This window comes from Formica exsecta, unplaced genomic scaffold (genome assembly GCF_003651465.1).
Source record: "Formica exsecta isolate Colony F162 unplaced genomic scaffold, ASM365146v1 scaffold33, whole genome shotgun sequence".
Lineage (NCBI taxonomy): Eukaryota > Metazoa > Arthropoda > Insecta > Hymenoptera > Formicidae > Formica > Formica exsecta.
The window spans coordinates 1405440-1421115 of NW_021850553.1; the positions used below are offsets into that span (position 1 = coordinate 1405440).

Genomic DNA, 15676 nt, shown 5'->3' on the forward strand with positions numbered 1-15676 from the left:
ATTTAAAAGGAGAAAGTACTATGGAAATATATAAAAAATAGCAAGAGACTCTCTTTCTTTTCTCTATGAAAGTGATATTTGTGAAATTAATATGAAGAATTTCAAATTGTGAAACATCATACTGAGAACATTATCTAATTTAAAATGCAGAATACTTTTATTGCGTTGAGTTTTACTAGATAGCGAGTAAAATTTCATAAAATTAGCAAAAATATTCGCTTTGTATGCGCAAACAAACGTGAGTATCTCTGTAATTCCACTAATATTTCATCCGCGACACACTGCGTTTTCAATCTTGTGCGGTTTGAAATGTATGCATACTTGGAGACGCGTGTATTTGTGTTCGTTGTTTGTCATTTTGAAAAATGTTCTGGGTAATTCGGTAAATGGAGAAGTTGCAACGCTACTAAGTGGATAGATGCGAACGATATACGTGCAATCTCGAATCGGCACATTTTCCAAACGGATTAAGAGCGAAAGTACTCCTGGGACTTCCTCGAAGCAAACGAACGGCATAAGCTCTGAAATCTTTTCTTTCTCGATTCGCCTTTCATTTCCTTCGTTCCAACCTCCCCTCAGTACATTCTCGTTCCCTGATGCATTTCTTAATAAATGAATCACTTTAATCTCGCGCTAGAAAGTACCCGAGGCTCGAAACTCGCGTTCCCAATTTCGTTGGTAGAACGAGACAATTAATCAGTATTGCGTCTTGAGAAATAATTCGATCCGCGTAGTACGCGGGAATTCATTTTCAAGTACGAGTTTCCGTCGAATATTTGTTGGGTACATTTCTACACATAATTTTTGATTTTCTACTTTTAATTTTTTACATTTAAGTTTAAGTACGAAGATCTCTAAGTATTATTCGTTATTATTATAGTTTTAGTACAAACAATGCAAAAATCGTCTGCGGTTTTATATTTCTCATGTATGAAATATTTAAGAAATCTGGTTATTTATTCAATATTTTATTTACATAAATGCTAAAAATGATTAAAATTACTACAACAGAATAGAATCTGAATATTTTTTTATAGTGTATTTTTGAATTTAACATAATATTCTAGAAAACAATTATTAATATTTTCAACTTATTTGTAAAAAGATTGCCTTATGTTTCTTTTCACCGATTTAATTTGATGCTGTAGGGATATTTTTGATAAACAATTCAAAAACAGTAAAATTAATAATCCAAAGTTGATTGTTTTTGATACACGATAAAGATTACGGCGACGTCGTTAGCCGTGATCGCTTGTTTGCTCGGTACGGTCGATAAAGTCTAGGGTACCGGTGATATTTCCCTCCCAAGCGAAGAGCCACTACAACGTGTATGAGCCCTTACTGAAGAGGCTCTCCGCGAGAGATCACGAGACCGTCGCGGTGACGCACTTCCCTCGCAAGGATTCCCTTGGCCAACGTGGACATTTCGTCCACTTTGGTCAGCACTCGATCGTTCATTCAGCTTCCGGGATTTCACGATTTCGAGGCAGAATATTAGATACCTGACCTAGAACATCGGTGTGAAAATTTGCTATCCCGTGCTGGATCATCCGAAAGTGAAGAGGATCATCGACACGAAAAATGCGAGGTTTTGATATATTCGTAAGCGAAATTTTTGCCACCAAGTGCTTTCTGAGTATCATATCTCTATGCTTTAAATATATCTGGGTTGGCGTTATCAGCAGCGTCGCGCCATCGTGGTCGAACGAGGTCCTTAGGAATCCTGAGAATTCGAGCTACATCCCTAACTGGTTCAGCCCTTACACCAGGCGAATGAGTTTTCTTGAAAGATCGATTAATACGACGGCAGTTCTACCGATCACCAAGCTGGCTTAGGTAGGAAAGCAGATGCGCGGAATTTATCCCAAAATTGCTGTTAGAAATTCCGCTTATCGACGCTATTTTTAGTTTGCGTGAGTTTGGTATGCGCCGCATAAATGCTCGAAATTTCATTTAATATTGATAATAAAATTAACGATAATATCGCAGATAAATAAGTTATCGAAACATTTTTACACAGAGCTTTTAGCTCTTTTATTTACAGTCATGTAAAGCGAATTTATATTTTCATTTTTGATATAAATTAATTGTTTTCATAAATATATAATATATAATAAAAACATAAATGATAGTCGTAATGATTATTGCTACAAAAGTATGCGTTAAATAAATATTATTTATGTTAAATAAATAGCATTAATTTATGTTACATGACCAATCATATTAAATGGTTAGATATCAGTTGAAAAATTAATCGCAAATTTATATAGAATGTTGCTTTCTAGTGAACCGTGTTACGAATCGCGAGGTAAAGAAAATATTGTGAGCATGACTTCGATATCCTCCGGTTCAGAATATCGTTGATCTTGACGAACGACTGTGAACGCGGCATATCATCTGGCGCGAGAATTTAAGGAAATCGGAGATATTCATATTCCGATATCGAGCCCGAAGCCACCGTCTCGTAGATCTTCAGGATTATCTGGACTCTCACGGCGGGAACGGCATTATTTACTTTAGTCTGGGATCACAAATAGACCCGTCCACTATACCGAGCCAGGTGTTTGCTGCCCTTTACCGGGCATTCGAGCAAGTACCGCAGCAAATACTGTGGAAATGCGTCAAAGAGAGAGAGAGAATGACCTCGCTGCTGGAAAACGTTAAGTGCATTGAATGGGCGCCGCAGCTCTCTGTATTGTGTACGTATTGCTTTTTTGTTTCGGGGAGGGATTAAATGTCGAAAGAAGCTTATCCGCGCGAAGGTCACGGAAAGAACACTCTTCCGTAGCAGGTATACCGAGCAAGAGAAGTTCTTGATAATGGAGTGGATGTCGATTGAACATGCCGGAAACGATTAAAAAAGTTTTCAAGCGCTTTGATTTCTTCTTTCTTATCGCATGTGTATGTATCGTGTAAAAACCGTGTACAAAATAAAACATTTTAATAATTAAAATATTCTCGATTATTTCAATACAATCACAAATCTGACATATACAAATATCTTAAAAAATATCTGACTGTTTTTTTTATTGATTATAAAAATAAGAAAAAATTTTTATCAACATAATCATTAAAGTAATCATTAATTTATCAAAGTAATTATAAATGTTGCTACGATAATTGACAATTATTAGAATAAAGGCACAAAGGTATCGCTATATTTCAATGATTATAAAAAGTTAAATTTAATTAAAATAACGATTAATTAGAAATATCTGCTTTCGAAAATTAGTAGTTCTCGGCAATCGTCATTCTAATTTACGCAGAGGCTTTCTTTTCTTTTTATGATATATCTTTTTTTTATAATATATATTAGTAATTTTTAAACATTTTCAATCTTTCTAATCCCTCACCGATTACGCCATTGTGGTACTTGTGGTAGCGACGAATCTACACAACACTGCCTGCACGTAGAGGGAATAATGCATATTGCCGTACTGTAGAGCGAGTAATTTATTTATTGCGATATCATTATCCAACAATCATATAAAACCCAATTGAAGTTTGCATTACCGTTAAATAATCCGTAAGTCAATTTGTACGTTTGTATATTGAACAGCTTTTAATGTCTATTATAAATTTACCGTTTGTTATTAAAGTGTGATATTTGTCAAAATATATAAGGTCAGGCAAAAATATTAAGCGAATCAAAGATATAATAAAGGAAAAATAGGCTTCAAATAGCTCGAAAAAATATGTTAGTAAAGATACGTTTAAATATATACAATATATTAAAATATTTATATGTACCTATATTCTCTTGTGCGAACTTGAAAAAGCGCTTGATAATTGCCATATAATTTTGTATGAAAATTATGCGATTTTATTTTTTATAGGATCTTTAATATAGCAATGTGTTGTGATATAACAGAAATAAGCAATTATTTTATTATTTAATTATTAGAAATACAATACAAAAATAAATGCATACCCGCAGTGTATATATTCAGCATTATATTTGATAGTTTGACATTTCTTAAGTATATAATAAATGCGTTAAATATAAAGTTAAAAGAAATAACACGTATAATGTCAAATAAAAAAAAATATAAATTTGGATTTGTTAACTAATAACAATAAAAAATGTTTTATCTGGAAATGGAAGATGCTAATAATATTTGATGACAGAAGAATTTATAGAGTGCGCACAAATAAAACATTTTAAAATTTTTATATATATATTCGTTTATCATGATTATTAGTTAAAAAAATCTAAATTTATATTTTTTTATTTAATATTATACGTGTCATTTCTTTTAACATTATATTTAATGCATTTATTATATACTTAAAAAATATCAAACTATCAAACACACTTTTGAGTTCATGATATCCGGCTATCTAAACAGAATGCAGCTGCTCGAAAATGTCTATTCCAAAAGTGGAAATTAATGCTATCTAGCGTATAAAATTCATACAATCTATATTCACATGCAAATAAACGTGATTTGCGCTGTTTTTTTATTTTTATGGGAGAACCGTCCGCATGTACCTCAAGAGAACAAATTATTTTCAAGTATTCGCCCACGTGACCAATGCTTTTTATGAAATTCCATTTTTGCTATATTATGCAATCAAACTCGTTATCGTTATTACCTCGTTTTATCCGTTATCTAGTCGTTTTATGGCTTCGTTTTTGTGCGTAAATTTTAAATTCACTATCCAAGAGTCTCTGTAAGAGTTGATAATTGCAATATTTGTTACTTTTAAATAAAAGATTGAGCAGAAAACTATTCAAATTTTTAATTAATTATAAAATAGCACTTTAAAAATATAAAGCTTTATATACAGAATCCAAATAACTATAAAAAATTAATTCAGAATAAAAAAGATGCAAAAGAGTTAAAAACTTGTAATTACTTCTTATTTATAAAATTTAATAGTTCAATTCATTCTCTGTTTGTGACTTTTTTGTAATATAATGTAAATGTATACCGTGAACAAAGGTAATAAGGACCTTTTTATCATATAAAATGTCTGGACACGAATGCGCGACACTTCATCACTCACGGAGGGCTGCTCTGGACGCAGGAAGCGATTTACTGTGGGGTGCTGATCTTAGAAATGTCTCTTCTCACCGATCAGTACTTGAACATGGCCTACTTCGTATGGAGAAGGGTCTGATACTGCTAGTTCAATTTCCGACGGTTCTCATACAGAAGATTATCGAGCAATTTAAACGAAATATTATCAAACAAGAATTCCTGTTCTAAAGAATCAAGATTTTTATATTGGTTATGTAGAATATTTATATGTTGCACTTAAAACTTTTTATAAATTATGTAATGTTTTTTTATAATTCTTTATATTACTCGATATTTTTTACGTATCAACTAATACGATTAAAATGTTAGATTTTAATTAATCGATAAAAGAAAAAGAATTATATCGATACCGTAAGCACCTGCCAGAAGCACCTGTTTCAATAAGTAGTCAAAACCGATCAAGCATCTGTTGGAACAAGTTATTCGACGCCTGCCAATAATTGTCAGACGAACGATCGTAATTTCAGATTAATTGAATTTTTTTCTCGTTATTCGAAATTCTAATATAGCTTAATATAGTTCGACATAATAAATACAGTTGAGAGGCACGGTTTTCCACACGCAATTTTAAAGTGGAAAAAAAATGTCTCTCCCTTTAAAGCAAAATTATTGCGAATGGATTATGTGTTTTAAATTCTAATCTAAATTCAATTCTTTCAATAGAATGTCTTGAAAAAAAAGCGGATAATTTATATTATTAAAGAGTAATACATATTCTCTTGCCGGAACTATTAGTATTGTTGAATTTCTTTAAACCAATGCATATGTATGCGTGCGTGTGTCTTCGATTTCAGTTTTTATCCCATATACATTTACATATAATGCCCGAAGTGAAATAGTTCAACTGATAAAAATATCAGAATTCGATTTATTTATTTTTTAATTCGTGGATATTATTAAGCAAGCTGTGCTATTGTATTTTAAATAGATATATGCTTAGTATAAAAATTAAATTAATTTCCATGGTGAAACTTATTTTTTCGTACAAAAATAAACTCTCACGAGAAATTATACTCATATAGATTTGTAGAAAAATTCTGTCATCTTTTCGAAGCAGTCAGTCCAATTAAAATAAATTGCGCCATTATTTTAACATTTATAACGAGTTTTTGCTTTAACTTTTGTTTTAACTTTTAATATGAATTATTCTTCAAAACACACGGCAAAAACGGCTCGAGCATAACCGAGTGTGTACACCCGTACATACTCGGTTTCAACAACACAATGCCGACGCGCTGTTACATTAATTGTAAGAGTCGTCTTATACTACGGAAAGAAGCTTTTGCATATTCCAGCCTTATATCACTCACGCGCTTTATTATAAATGTGGGTAGGCGGCACAGAGAGAACCAAAACAGGAAACCGGAAAAGCCAAGCGAGCACGCTTGGCTTTCGTAGGAAGAATAAAAGCGCAGTATAAATTGGGGTAAAGCCGTTGGCTCCTTTGTGCTCCTGTGAATGCAATTCAATAAAGTGTTTAGAGCGAAAAGCATCACAAAAGAAGTCTGACGATAAATGACAATTTGCTGAAGTTGGCAATTATGGTGAAGTACGCTGCTGTTGAAAGGTGGTCTTAATGGAACATTGTTAAAAAGTACGCAACAATAGCAGATAGACTGATAGACGTCAGAGCGCAAATCCTGTCATGATTTTTCTTCAAAATAATTTACGCAGTCAAGTATTCATTAAAAAAGTCTCTGCAATTTTATGCTAAAATAACAAATCTCTTGTAAATCTAATTTATTATGGTTCTTATCACACTATTCGAGTCTTGCCCAACCCAGCTGATTTATCGTTTTTGCGAACTCGTTGCGTATATCTGATAAGCAAGATTTATAAAGCTAAGGTTTCTCGTTAATGATAAAACATACTAGTTATCTAGTAAAAATCTGATTTTCAATACTATTTTTAACTTAAACAGCGACTTAAATCTTATTTAATTTTTTAATTTATTTTTAAAATTAATAATATTCACAATACCAAAAAATTCTATAATTATTTTAATATATTTCTATAAGCTCATTTAATGTCAATTTTTAAAATTGAAAGTTGATTTTATATCGATATTCGATAAAATATTGGAAAACTCAAAATTGTTGGCATATATCTCTATTTTAATTTATTTTAATGAGAGAGATGTATCTATTGTGCGAAAATTCCATCTAATATTTTAAATGCCGGGAGAAGCACAATGTGTAATATAAAAACAATGTGTTATATAATAATAACATTGTTGGTTTTTTATCAATTCAATTAGCGAGCATTTTGAGAGAAATAGTTTTCGCGTTGTTCTGCAAACGTTGACTATCTCTGCGGTATATTCTTTCATAAAACTGATAACTATGAAAGTTCTGGGTTGGTAATAATGAATTTAACGAATTGGCGACGCCGGCTTGCGACATATCATTGAATTTTCATTATCGTAAGCTGACAATAATATCGAATAAGTGTCGATATAATATCGCACGTTGGATGACAGCGTAACCGTTTGCTGCGAGAAGTTTCCTTCCGTGTGCTTGTTACCTGACAGTTCTCTTTTTTTTCATCATCTCGTCATGGACAGAAATGGGGCGGAATGAGAAAAGAAATGCTCCGCGTCTAATGAGCCTCTAGTTGCCATCAGACTAGTGCGGATAAGTGTCGTCAAGCAGCGACATTCTTGAATGTACACTTCCGTAGTCAAGAGAAGTCTACGACCGTATCATTTTTTTTTTTCACGAAGAAAAATGTGCTACATCGTCAACATTTTTATCTGAATATAGCTGAAAATTGTATACAATCTAATTTATATAAATTCTATTTATGGAGCATTTTCTTTTTATTATATTTAAATATCGTTCTTCGTCGTAAATAAAGAACTAATATATTGTAAACTGCATAAAATATTCAGTATAATATTTAGCATTGATCAATATATACAGAATGTCCCATATTCTACGTGTATGTCATTGTTAAGAATTCTCTTTATGTGTGCATCGTATTGAATTTATGTTTCAAACTGCGTGCATAGTATACGCTACGTATGTGACAGCATTCTGTCTGTATCGCTTGAAGTTTCGCTTTTGCTTGAATAGGCAACGATCGAGCGGATCCGTGAAAGGCAAATACACAAAATATAGGTTACATATCGCTTCGTTGCGCTTTTATGCTTTTTCGAACATGAGGTCGCAAATATCGAGTTCCTTTTTAAGACGTGGGCATCTGCCTATACGGGAGGTAAATTGTTATCGACGTCTCTCTTCCAGTTTGCGCGTCTCGTCGAGTTCTTCGTCAAATCTTTTTTTCAGGATGATTGCTCGTACGTTTGGCAAGTTTCCGCCGAGGAACGTTGCGAATGGGTGTGGAACACTGAAGACTGCTATTCAGACTCTATGATTCAGTACACAGTATTGTTGTTTTGCTTCTTCAAATCCGAAAACGTATACCTGTTTGTTAGCGGCTTGGTCCTCACGCTCTTATGGCTGCTCTATTTATTTTTGATCTTGGGAACCACGGCTGATAATTTGTAAGTTGATTCATTCTGGTATTTATATAGCCGGAAATAATTATACATTATTTTTCAATTTCTAATTGAAAGTATAATTATATATCGGCATATAAACTTTTATTTATAAATTTTATTAAATTCCCGAATAAAATATTATATATTTTAATACGGTGCAAATTTACTTATAAAAACTAAGCGCAAATAAATTCTATATGTGTGTATGTGTGTATAAATGCAGATTATGAGAACACAATGTAAACACAGATAATAAAATTGTACCTTTTCTTGGTACCAAAATTGGGAACTTTGGCCAAGTTCAATTCCGCTGAAAACGTGCGTTACCATCTACGGAATATATGCAAATGATTACGTAACTACAACACAAATTTTGACTTTTGGCAAGTAACCAAGCCAATAATCGAAAGATACATGTTTTCTCGTATTTCAACAGTCTACATTCGACGCAGCGGTTTCTTTCAAAATGATAAACGAAGGGTTCCCTTACTCTTTCAAGTTATATAAATATCAGGGAAAGATGGCAGATTGCCATGCATTCAATAATGGAGTCTCAAAATCCCCAAAACCGAGATTTTTTAGTGATACTTTTTCGTATTTATAATAATTGCTACTATTGACGCAAAAGTATCGTTGTTTCATTCTGATATTTTTTAAAAATAAGTCATAAATATTTTTCTACAAAACTTTCTTATAATAATTTATTGTGCATCAGCTATCAAATGAGGACGCATTCTATAATATATAAAAAATATGTTATAAATTTATAATGTAATTTACTAAACATTTATCTAATATTTTGCTTTTTATAAGGAAATATACATATATATTATAAGAAAAATATATTATATAATTAAAAGTAAGAAAAATTTAATTTAAACTAATAATTTGCTAAAAAAATTAAATTCGAGAGTCTTCAATAGCATTATTTATATTTATATTGCAATTAAAAAACTTTTCTATAAACTCTTAATTATGGTGTAAATATCAAACGGTGAGATGTATATAGATGCTGTAAGTAAATCATTGCGATATTTTTATTTCAGTTTTTGTCCAGCACTGGCGGTAATAGCCAGTGTAATGCGTCTATCGGATAACATAGCTGGGGTGACGATATTGGCATTTGGAAACGGCGCGCCTGACATCTTCACGTCCCTCGTGTCGAGAGGCGACAGAGAGATAATAATGTTCACCGAATTAATCGGAGCGGGTGTCTTCGTGACCTCAATGATTGCCGGTTCCGTGGCGATAATTAAGCCCTTTAAAGTTTCACTCAAATCTCTCATGAGAGATGCCTGTTTTTATATCGCTTCCGTGTGCTGGATAAACTACATAGTGTGGGACGAAATGGTTCACCTCTGGGAGGCCGTAAGTACGTCTATTATTTTTATTCAAATTCGATAGAGTAATATCAATCGACTTTTTCCTATCTATCTCTATATGTTCTTTGTAAACATGAATCAATTATTTCGTCCGTGAATATGACAAAAAAATGCAACTTATTTCTTCTCTTTTTATCACATCCTATTTTTACAACCACTGGCTTGTAACGAGAATATAAGGTTATAACAACACACACACACACACACAAAATACCACAATCGTGAAAAAATTACATTTAGAAAAAAAAATATATATAGTGGCATAATATTGTCTATTATCCTAATTAAACATTCAAATGTGTAATTGCCAAGCAAAATGATTAAAATGTGATATTAATTTTATTATGTATAGTATATATATGAGAATAATTAGAATAGTATTTGGCAAATTTTGTCGATATTTTATTATTTATTATATATATATATATATATGGCAAATCAGACGCATAGAAATGAAAGAGGAAGTATAACTGCGGAAAGCCATAAGTGGTTTCATTCTGGAATAACGATAATTCTTCGGCGAATTTAATTAAGCTACGCCGCAGTCTCTCTCTCCACGACCTGCCGGCTGGGCTTGCAATCTGACTGTCGATGAATTTTTGCGGGATTCCGCGGCAAGGAATCCGTTTCACTGGGAAAGCAGGGATTATTGTTGCAACGGATAAAGTCCAGGGAAATAATTTTGCGCTCGTACAAAGCGCCATTGGCGGAGATTATTGTTGCGCCACGTATAAAGCCATCAAATATCTTGATTCATCTTCTTCATATCGCGAAACGTGATAGTATTGTAAAGAGACAGAAATTCAATTTTATTCATCTAGATGCTTCGTAATTCTCCTGAGCAACACCAATTTTAATATAGTTATATGTATATAAATAAGCAAATTTCAAGAAACAGACAACTCATATTTAATATATGCGCATTTACTTATTACTTGCTTTGTTAAAAGCTCTTAAAAGAATTCTGTTCTCGGCAGTATATCTTTTTCATTCGGATTAAAGAACTAAAATCTTTAATCAAAATCTTTTTTTTTCAATCAAGAAAAGAACATACAGTGTCATCTAAGTCTTTTTGCATATCACGTATATAAACCATTTATTTCAATTCTAATGATATATGTAAGAAAATAACTTTGTAAGTCGAGAGATAACACACATTACTATTTTTTAATGCTTAACACATTTTAATTGCAGGTTTTATTCTGATCTATGTACTATTCATCGTGGTGGTCGTTATAACGCAGATATATGACACCAAAGAGGAAAAACTGAAAAGTAAAATATATTATAGATTCCTCGGCTTACATCAACGAATTATGCGCGAATTTTTAATATCTTATTTAAGAATCTCGGGTGATAAACTAAAACTTTTATAACTTTCAAAAAATACAAATAAAATTATACTCGTCACCACAGAAGTCTCTAACTCTTACTAGAGAAATATATTTTTAAGATATCTTTGTGTACCCCCGGAAATTTTATGATGCGCATTCAAAAACTATTTCTATTCCACAATGAGAAATCTCTTCACAACCCTTGAGTTCGCTGTAAAAATGTATAAAAGAGACGACTAGCTCCTGTTTTCTCTTTCCTTCTTTTCTTCTTTATCGCCTATAGAAAATTTTCTCCATACTAAGTATCGATCCCTTTTCCCGAGAACATTCTTATGTACTTTCAGCCAGGATCCCAAGTGTACCCGATCCAGACGTCCTGCATACTTACTTGGCGAACATAGACACAAGCACCATTCCCAAGATTCCCGCTAGAAGCCGAGCTTTTGGCTTACGTGCCAAACTAGGTACCGAGCGTCGTTTTTACGACTCATCGCACATATCCATGTCTTTAGTTCTTTTGAATTTTTCAATAGTTCGATTCTTTTGCAGAACGATGCGTCCTTTCTTACATCAAATAAATTTATCTCTATTCTCGCATATCTTCTAAAATTATTATTTCTTCGAAAATAAGTTTTAAATCGTGAAATGATTTGTTGTCACAATTATGTTAATCATGCATTTTCATGATAAATATTTACGTATTTATCTCACAACTTTCACATGTTAAACACATAATTTTTTAAAATATAGATATGCGCGAAAAGAAGAAAAATAAATTTATAAAATCTCAATTTTATATTTTAAAAAAGCAAAAGTTTTTAAATATTATAGACTTAATTAATTCTTATTTTAGAATCTTGAAATATGATTAAACTTGCATGTTTCTATGTACGTATATATGTTTGTTTAAATCAGATATTGCCGTCGCAACGGAAATAGAGAGATCAAAAATACGAGGCGATCTCGTCCAGTTGAGCCCGGAAATTAGCGACTACGTTTCCGACCGACCAATAGGTCTCTTCAGAGAATTTTTATATGATATCAATCCGATCAGCAGAGAAGATTGGAAGAACTCGAGTAGATTGTTCAAGATCATTCTGATTGTACGTTCGCCTGTCATGTTGCTATTGCAACTCTTTATACCGGTTGTAGATCCTACTGCTGAGAAAAGAGGCTGGTCAAAGCTATTGAATTGCTTTCAGTTGTGTGTAACACCTACGATAGCACTATATCTATTAAACGGTACGTTTCATCTTTGATCTTTATAATATTACAACAATTATATAAATCGCGTGTATGCTAATAACAAAAAAGAGTTATCTGATGTTTAACAATACAATTAAATTTTTGAAGAACATTTTAACTTAAAAGAGAGAGAAGTATCATATTTTCTAAAATTTTTTTTCGTAAATAAAGAAATAAAGAAATTATATATGATCAAAATTTATATTGTTTATTATATAAAGGCAAAAATATTAAAGACGTTGCTTTATTGCTTTCTAGTATATCTTTCTTATAAATAATTTCCAACGATATTATAGAAGCGTTCTTTAGAACGCGTTTCATTCCAATATGATAGATGTGAAATCCAGACATATAGTCAATAACGCATAATCGTCGTATCGACAATCAATGCATATAACACAATCTGTACCACTCAACTTCAATTTTATTTTAACTGTTTTATTGCAGTTTGGCAAATGACTTTTGGCAATGTGCCGATAGTGCCGATATTCCTCGTTGTCGGCACCGTAATTGGTATAATTGTGTTTCTAACGACTCACGTGGACCGTGTACCAAAATTCCATAATGTGAGTATTTTTTCTTTCTTTTTTACGCAAGAAACTGATTGAAGCTTTAATAAGTGCTCATGACGTCGAAAAATGCGAAAAAGATTAGCAATTTTACTAATATCGATGGTAAAACACGTAGCATAATTCCAGATATTTGCATTTTTGGGATTTTTCGCTGCCATGTTGACGGTTTATTTGGTGGCCACGGAAGTCATAGCAGTACTTCAATGCATAGGATACGCATGCAGCATATCTGACGCCATGCTGGGTATCACTTTTCTTGCATGGGGGAACAGTATCGGGGGTGAGTTATGTTGAAAAATGCTTTTTGTTGCCAAAGTACTTGCAAAGTTAGAATAAACCAAAAGTACGCACAATTCAATAAAAAAAAAGGTACATTCTTAGATTAAATTTTCAAACATGATAAAAAAGACTGTACAATATTAAATAAATTAATCGTGATGTTACACATTTTCCAGACTCATTACGAAATTATAATTTTTTAATAATAACTTTTCTTCAAAACTCAATGTTCAGTTTAATTTGTATCTCTCAATAATACTTTTGTATATTTATACAAAAATTCATGCAAGATAATTCGAAATTTTGTCTAGATCTGATATCGAATATCGCTATTGCCAGACGGGGATTTCCTCGTATGGGATATGCAGCTTGTTTTGGCGGGCCGATGTTTAACACTCTGCTGGGACTAGGGCTGACTTACGGCATTACCACCGCTGCCGATCCTGAACAACAGACAAAGATCAGGATCGGCGATATGGCACCCGGTTGCCTAGCTTTCCTCCTATGTTCACTAGTGGCTACCATAATTTATCTGAACATTACGGGAGCTATCGCACGTCGTTCTTACGGCGGTCTCTTATATTCCCTCTACTTTGCTTTTATTCTCATACAATTTTTAAGCGAATTGCACGTTATACATCCGCTTGGCACTGATCACAGACCCGATGTGTAATAATAATATCACATATATTCAGTATTTAATGCTGCCTTTTCATTTATACTATTATGTACATATAAGTGCAAATTAATAAAAAATTAAAAACTATTTACAATTAGTTATGAGTCGTCTTCCATCTTGGATATAAATTAAGCGCTGCAGAATAAGGTATCTTTAAATAAGTAGAAAATATAGAAGAGCGCTTCTTTTTCATGAATTATGTTAAATGAGTCAAGATTATACTTATACACGCAGAGAGATGCATTTTTAACATGAAACGGAAGAGGCAAACTTTGTAGGAAAACATTTGGACACTAGATATATGTTTATATATATAGAGAGAGAGGAAAAAGCGGGCAGAAGCGAGAGCGAGTCAGGTCGTTTTTAGACATTTCCCCGGAGAGAACGAAGTGTCCCGTTTCCGACCGAAACCGGTTAGTATGGCCACCATAACGCCGAAACGGAAACCACAAGTCATGAGGCGGTTAGTAGTCTTGGGATACGCGTCACTTTTAAATTTTACATTGCGCTGTATATCATGGTAACCTCGAGTGCTACACAGACCCGCGTAATTGAATCCGTTATTAGGTGAGGGACACATTTCCTACGTGCAAACGTCTCTTATATAACGTTTCTCATTTTCTTTCGAACGCCATAAAAAGATGAACGCGAATTGTTTTTATCTTCTTATATATCTGCCTTCTCCAACCTATATATATTCTTTTATTTACTATATATTTATCTACTATACATGGCGTCCTACTTTTGCATTATCTTGCGCTGACTTTTCTTTGGCGATTTTATAAATGATTGTTTTTCAGCGGAAATGTTGAGTTATCCATAAATCTTTTTAGAGTAATTAGCAATTACAGATAAAGAGCTTATGGCTAACTAAGCTGCTAAGGAGAAAATAAATGATAAATTTGTGTCTTTTAATTCATTTTGCATAGAGATTACTTTAATAGAATTTTAACTTGTTGCATAAGATTAAAAAAAACAAAAAAAAACGAGAGTTTAATTATACATTTAATTTAAAAATTCTAAAGCAGTGGAGAAGTATAGCGACAAAAATCTAATAAGAGAACTATTATTTTAGTTTTTAACAAAGAATAGTGTATTCTTTATAAGAAATAGAGAAAAGTCAAGAGAGCAACAAAGATATAACTTGTTCATTGTCTTTCACACCTTTTCATCCTTATGTCTCTTACTATAGATTGCCGGAGAGAATCGTCCCTAGCAGTCTCTTTCAACATGTATACCAAGGTCTCTCTATTGTCTCTATGCGAAAGTTTAATTCCGAACTACCTCTACTTTCCGCTCCCCTTTTTGCCCTATCAAAGTGCCGATAGGACAATGAACAAAGATGGCTCGTCGCAAAGATAGACCAAAGTTTTGCCACTGCAAAATCTAGATCTTCTCTTGTGGTGGTATCTGCGTGTATAGGGAAGAGCCAGAGTTTGCAAAGGAGCTTTAGAAAAGACTATTCATGAAATAGCTCTCTTCATGTATACATATATTAATGGAATACGAAAAAAATTTATTTTAATCATTTAAGTTAATTTTTCTTCCAGATTCAACATTCATCGTAGCAATATATTATTTGTTACTACATTGATTTTGAACTTTAAATTTTGGTATTGTTTCAGCATGTTCGACATG

General features: G+C 32.6%; 1 protein-coding gene and 1 pseudogene across 1 annotated transcript; both read left to right on the plus strand.

Annotated features, from left to right (window-relative positions):
* Positions 1 to 365: 365 nt before the first annotated feature.
* LOC115238212 lies at positions 366 to 5303 on the plus strand (annotated as a pseudogene).
* A 4222-nt stretch (positions 5304 to 9525) lies between these two features.
* LOC115238280 (putative sodium/calcium exchanger 7) lies at positions 9526 to 14934 on the plus strand. Its single transcript, XM_029811963.1, has 7 exons — positions 9526 to 9919; positions 11124 to 11204; positions 11608 to 11727; positions 12179 to 12505; positions 12956 to 13074; positions 13207 to 13360; positions 13671 to 14934. The coding sequence occupies exons 1-7, from the start codon at positions 9547 to 9549 to the stop codon at positions 14030 to 14032; spliced, it is 1536 nt and encodes a 511-aa protein (XP_029667823.1). The 5' UTR covers positions 9526 to 9546; the 3' UTR covers positions 14033 to 14934.
* Positions 14935 to 15676: the final 742 nt, after the last annotated feature.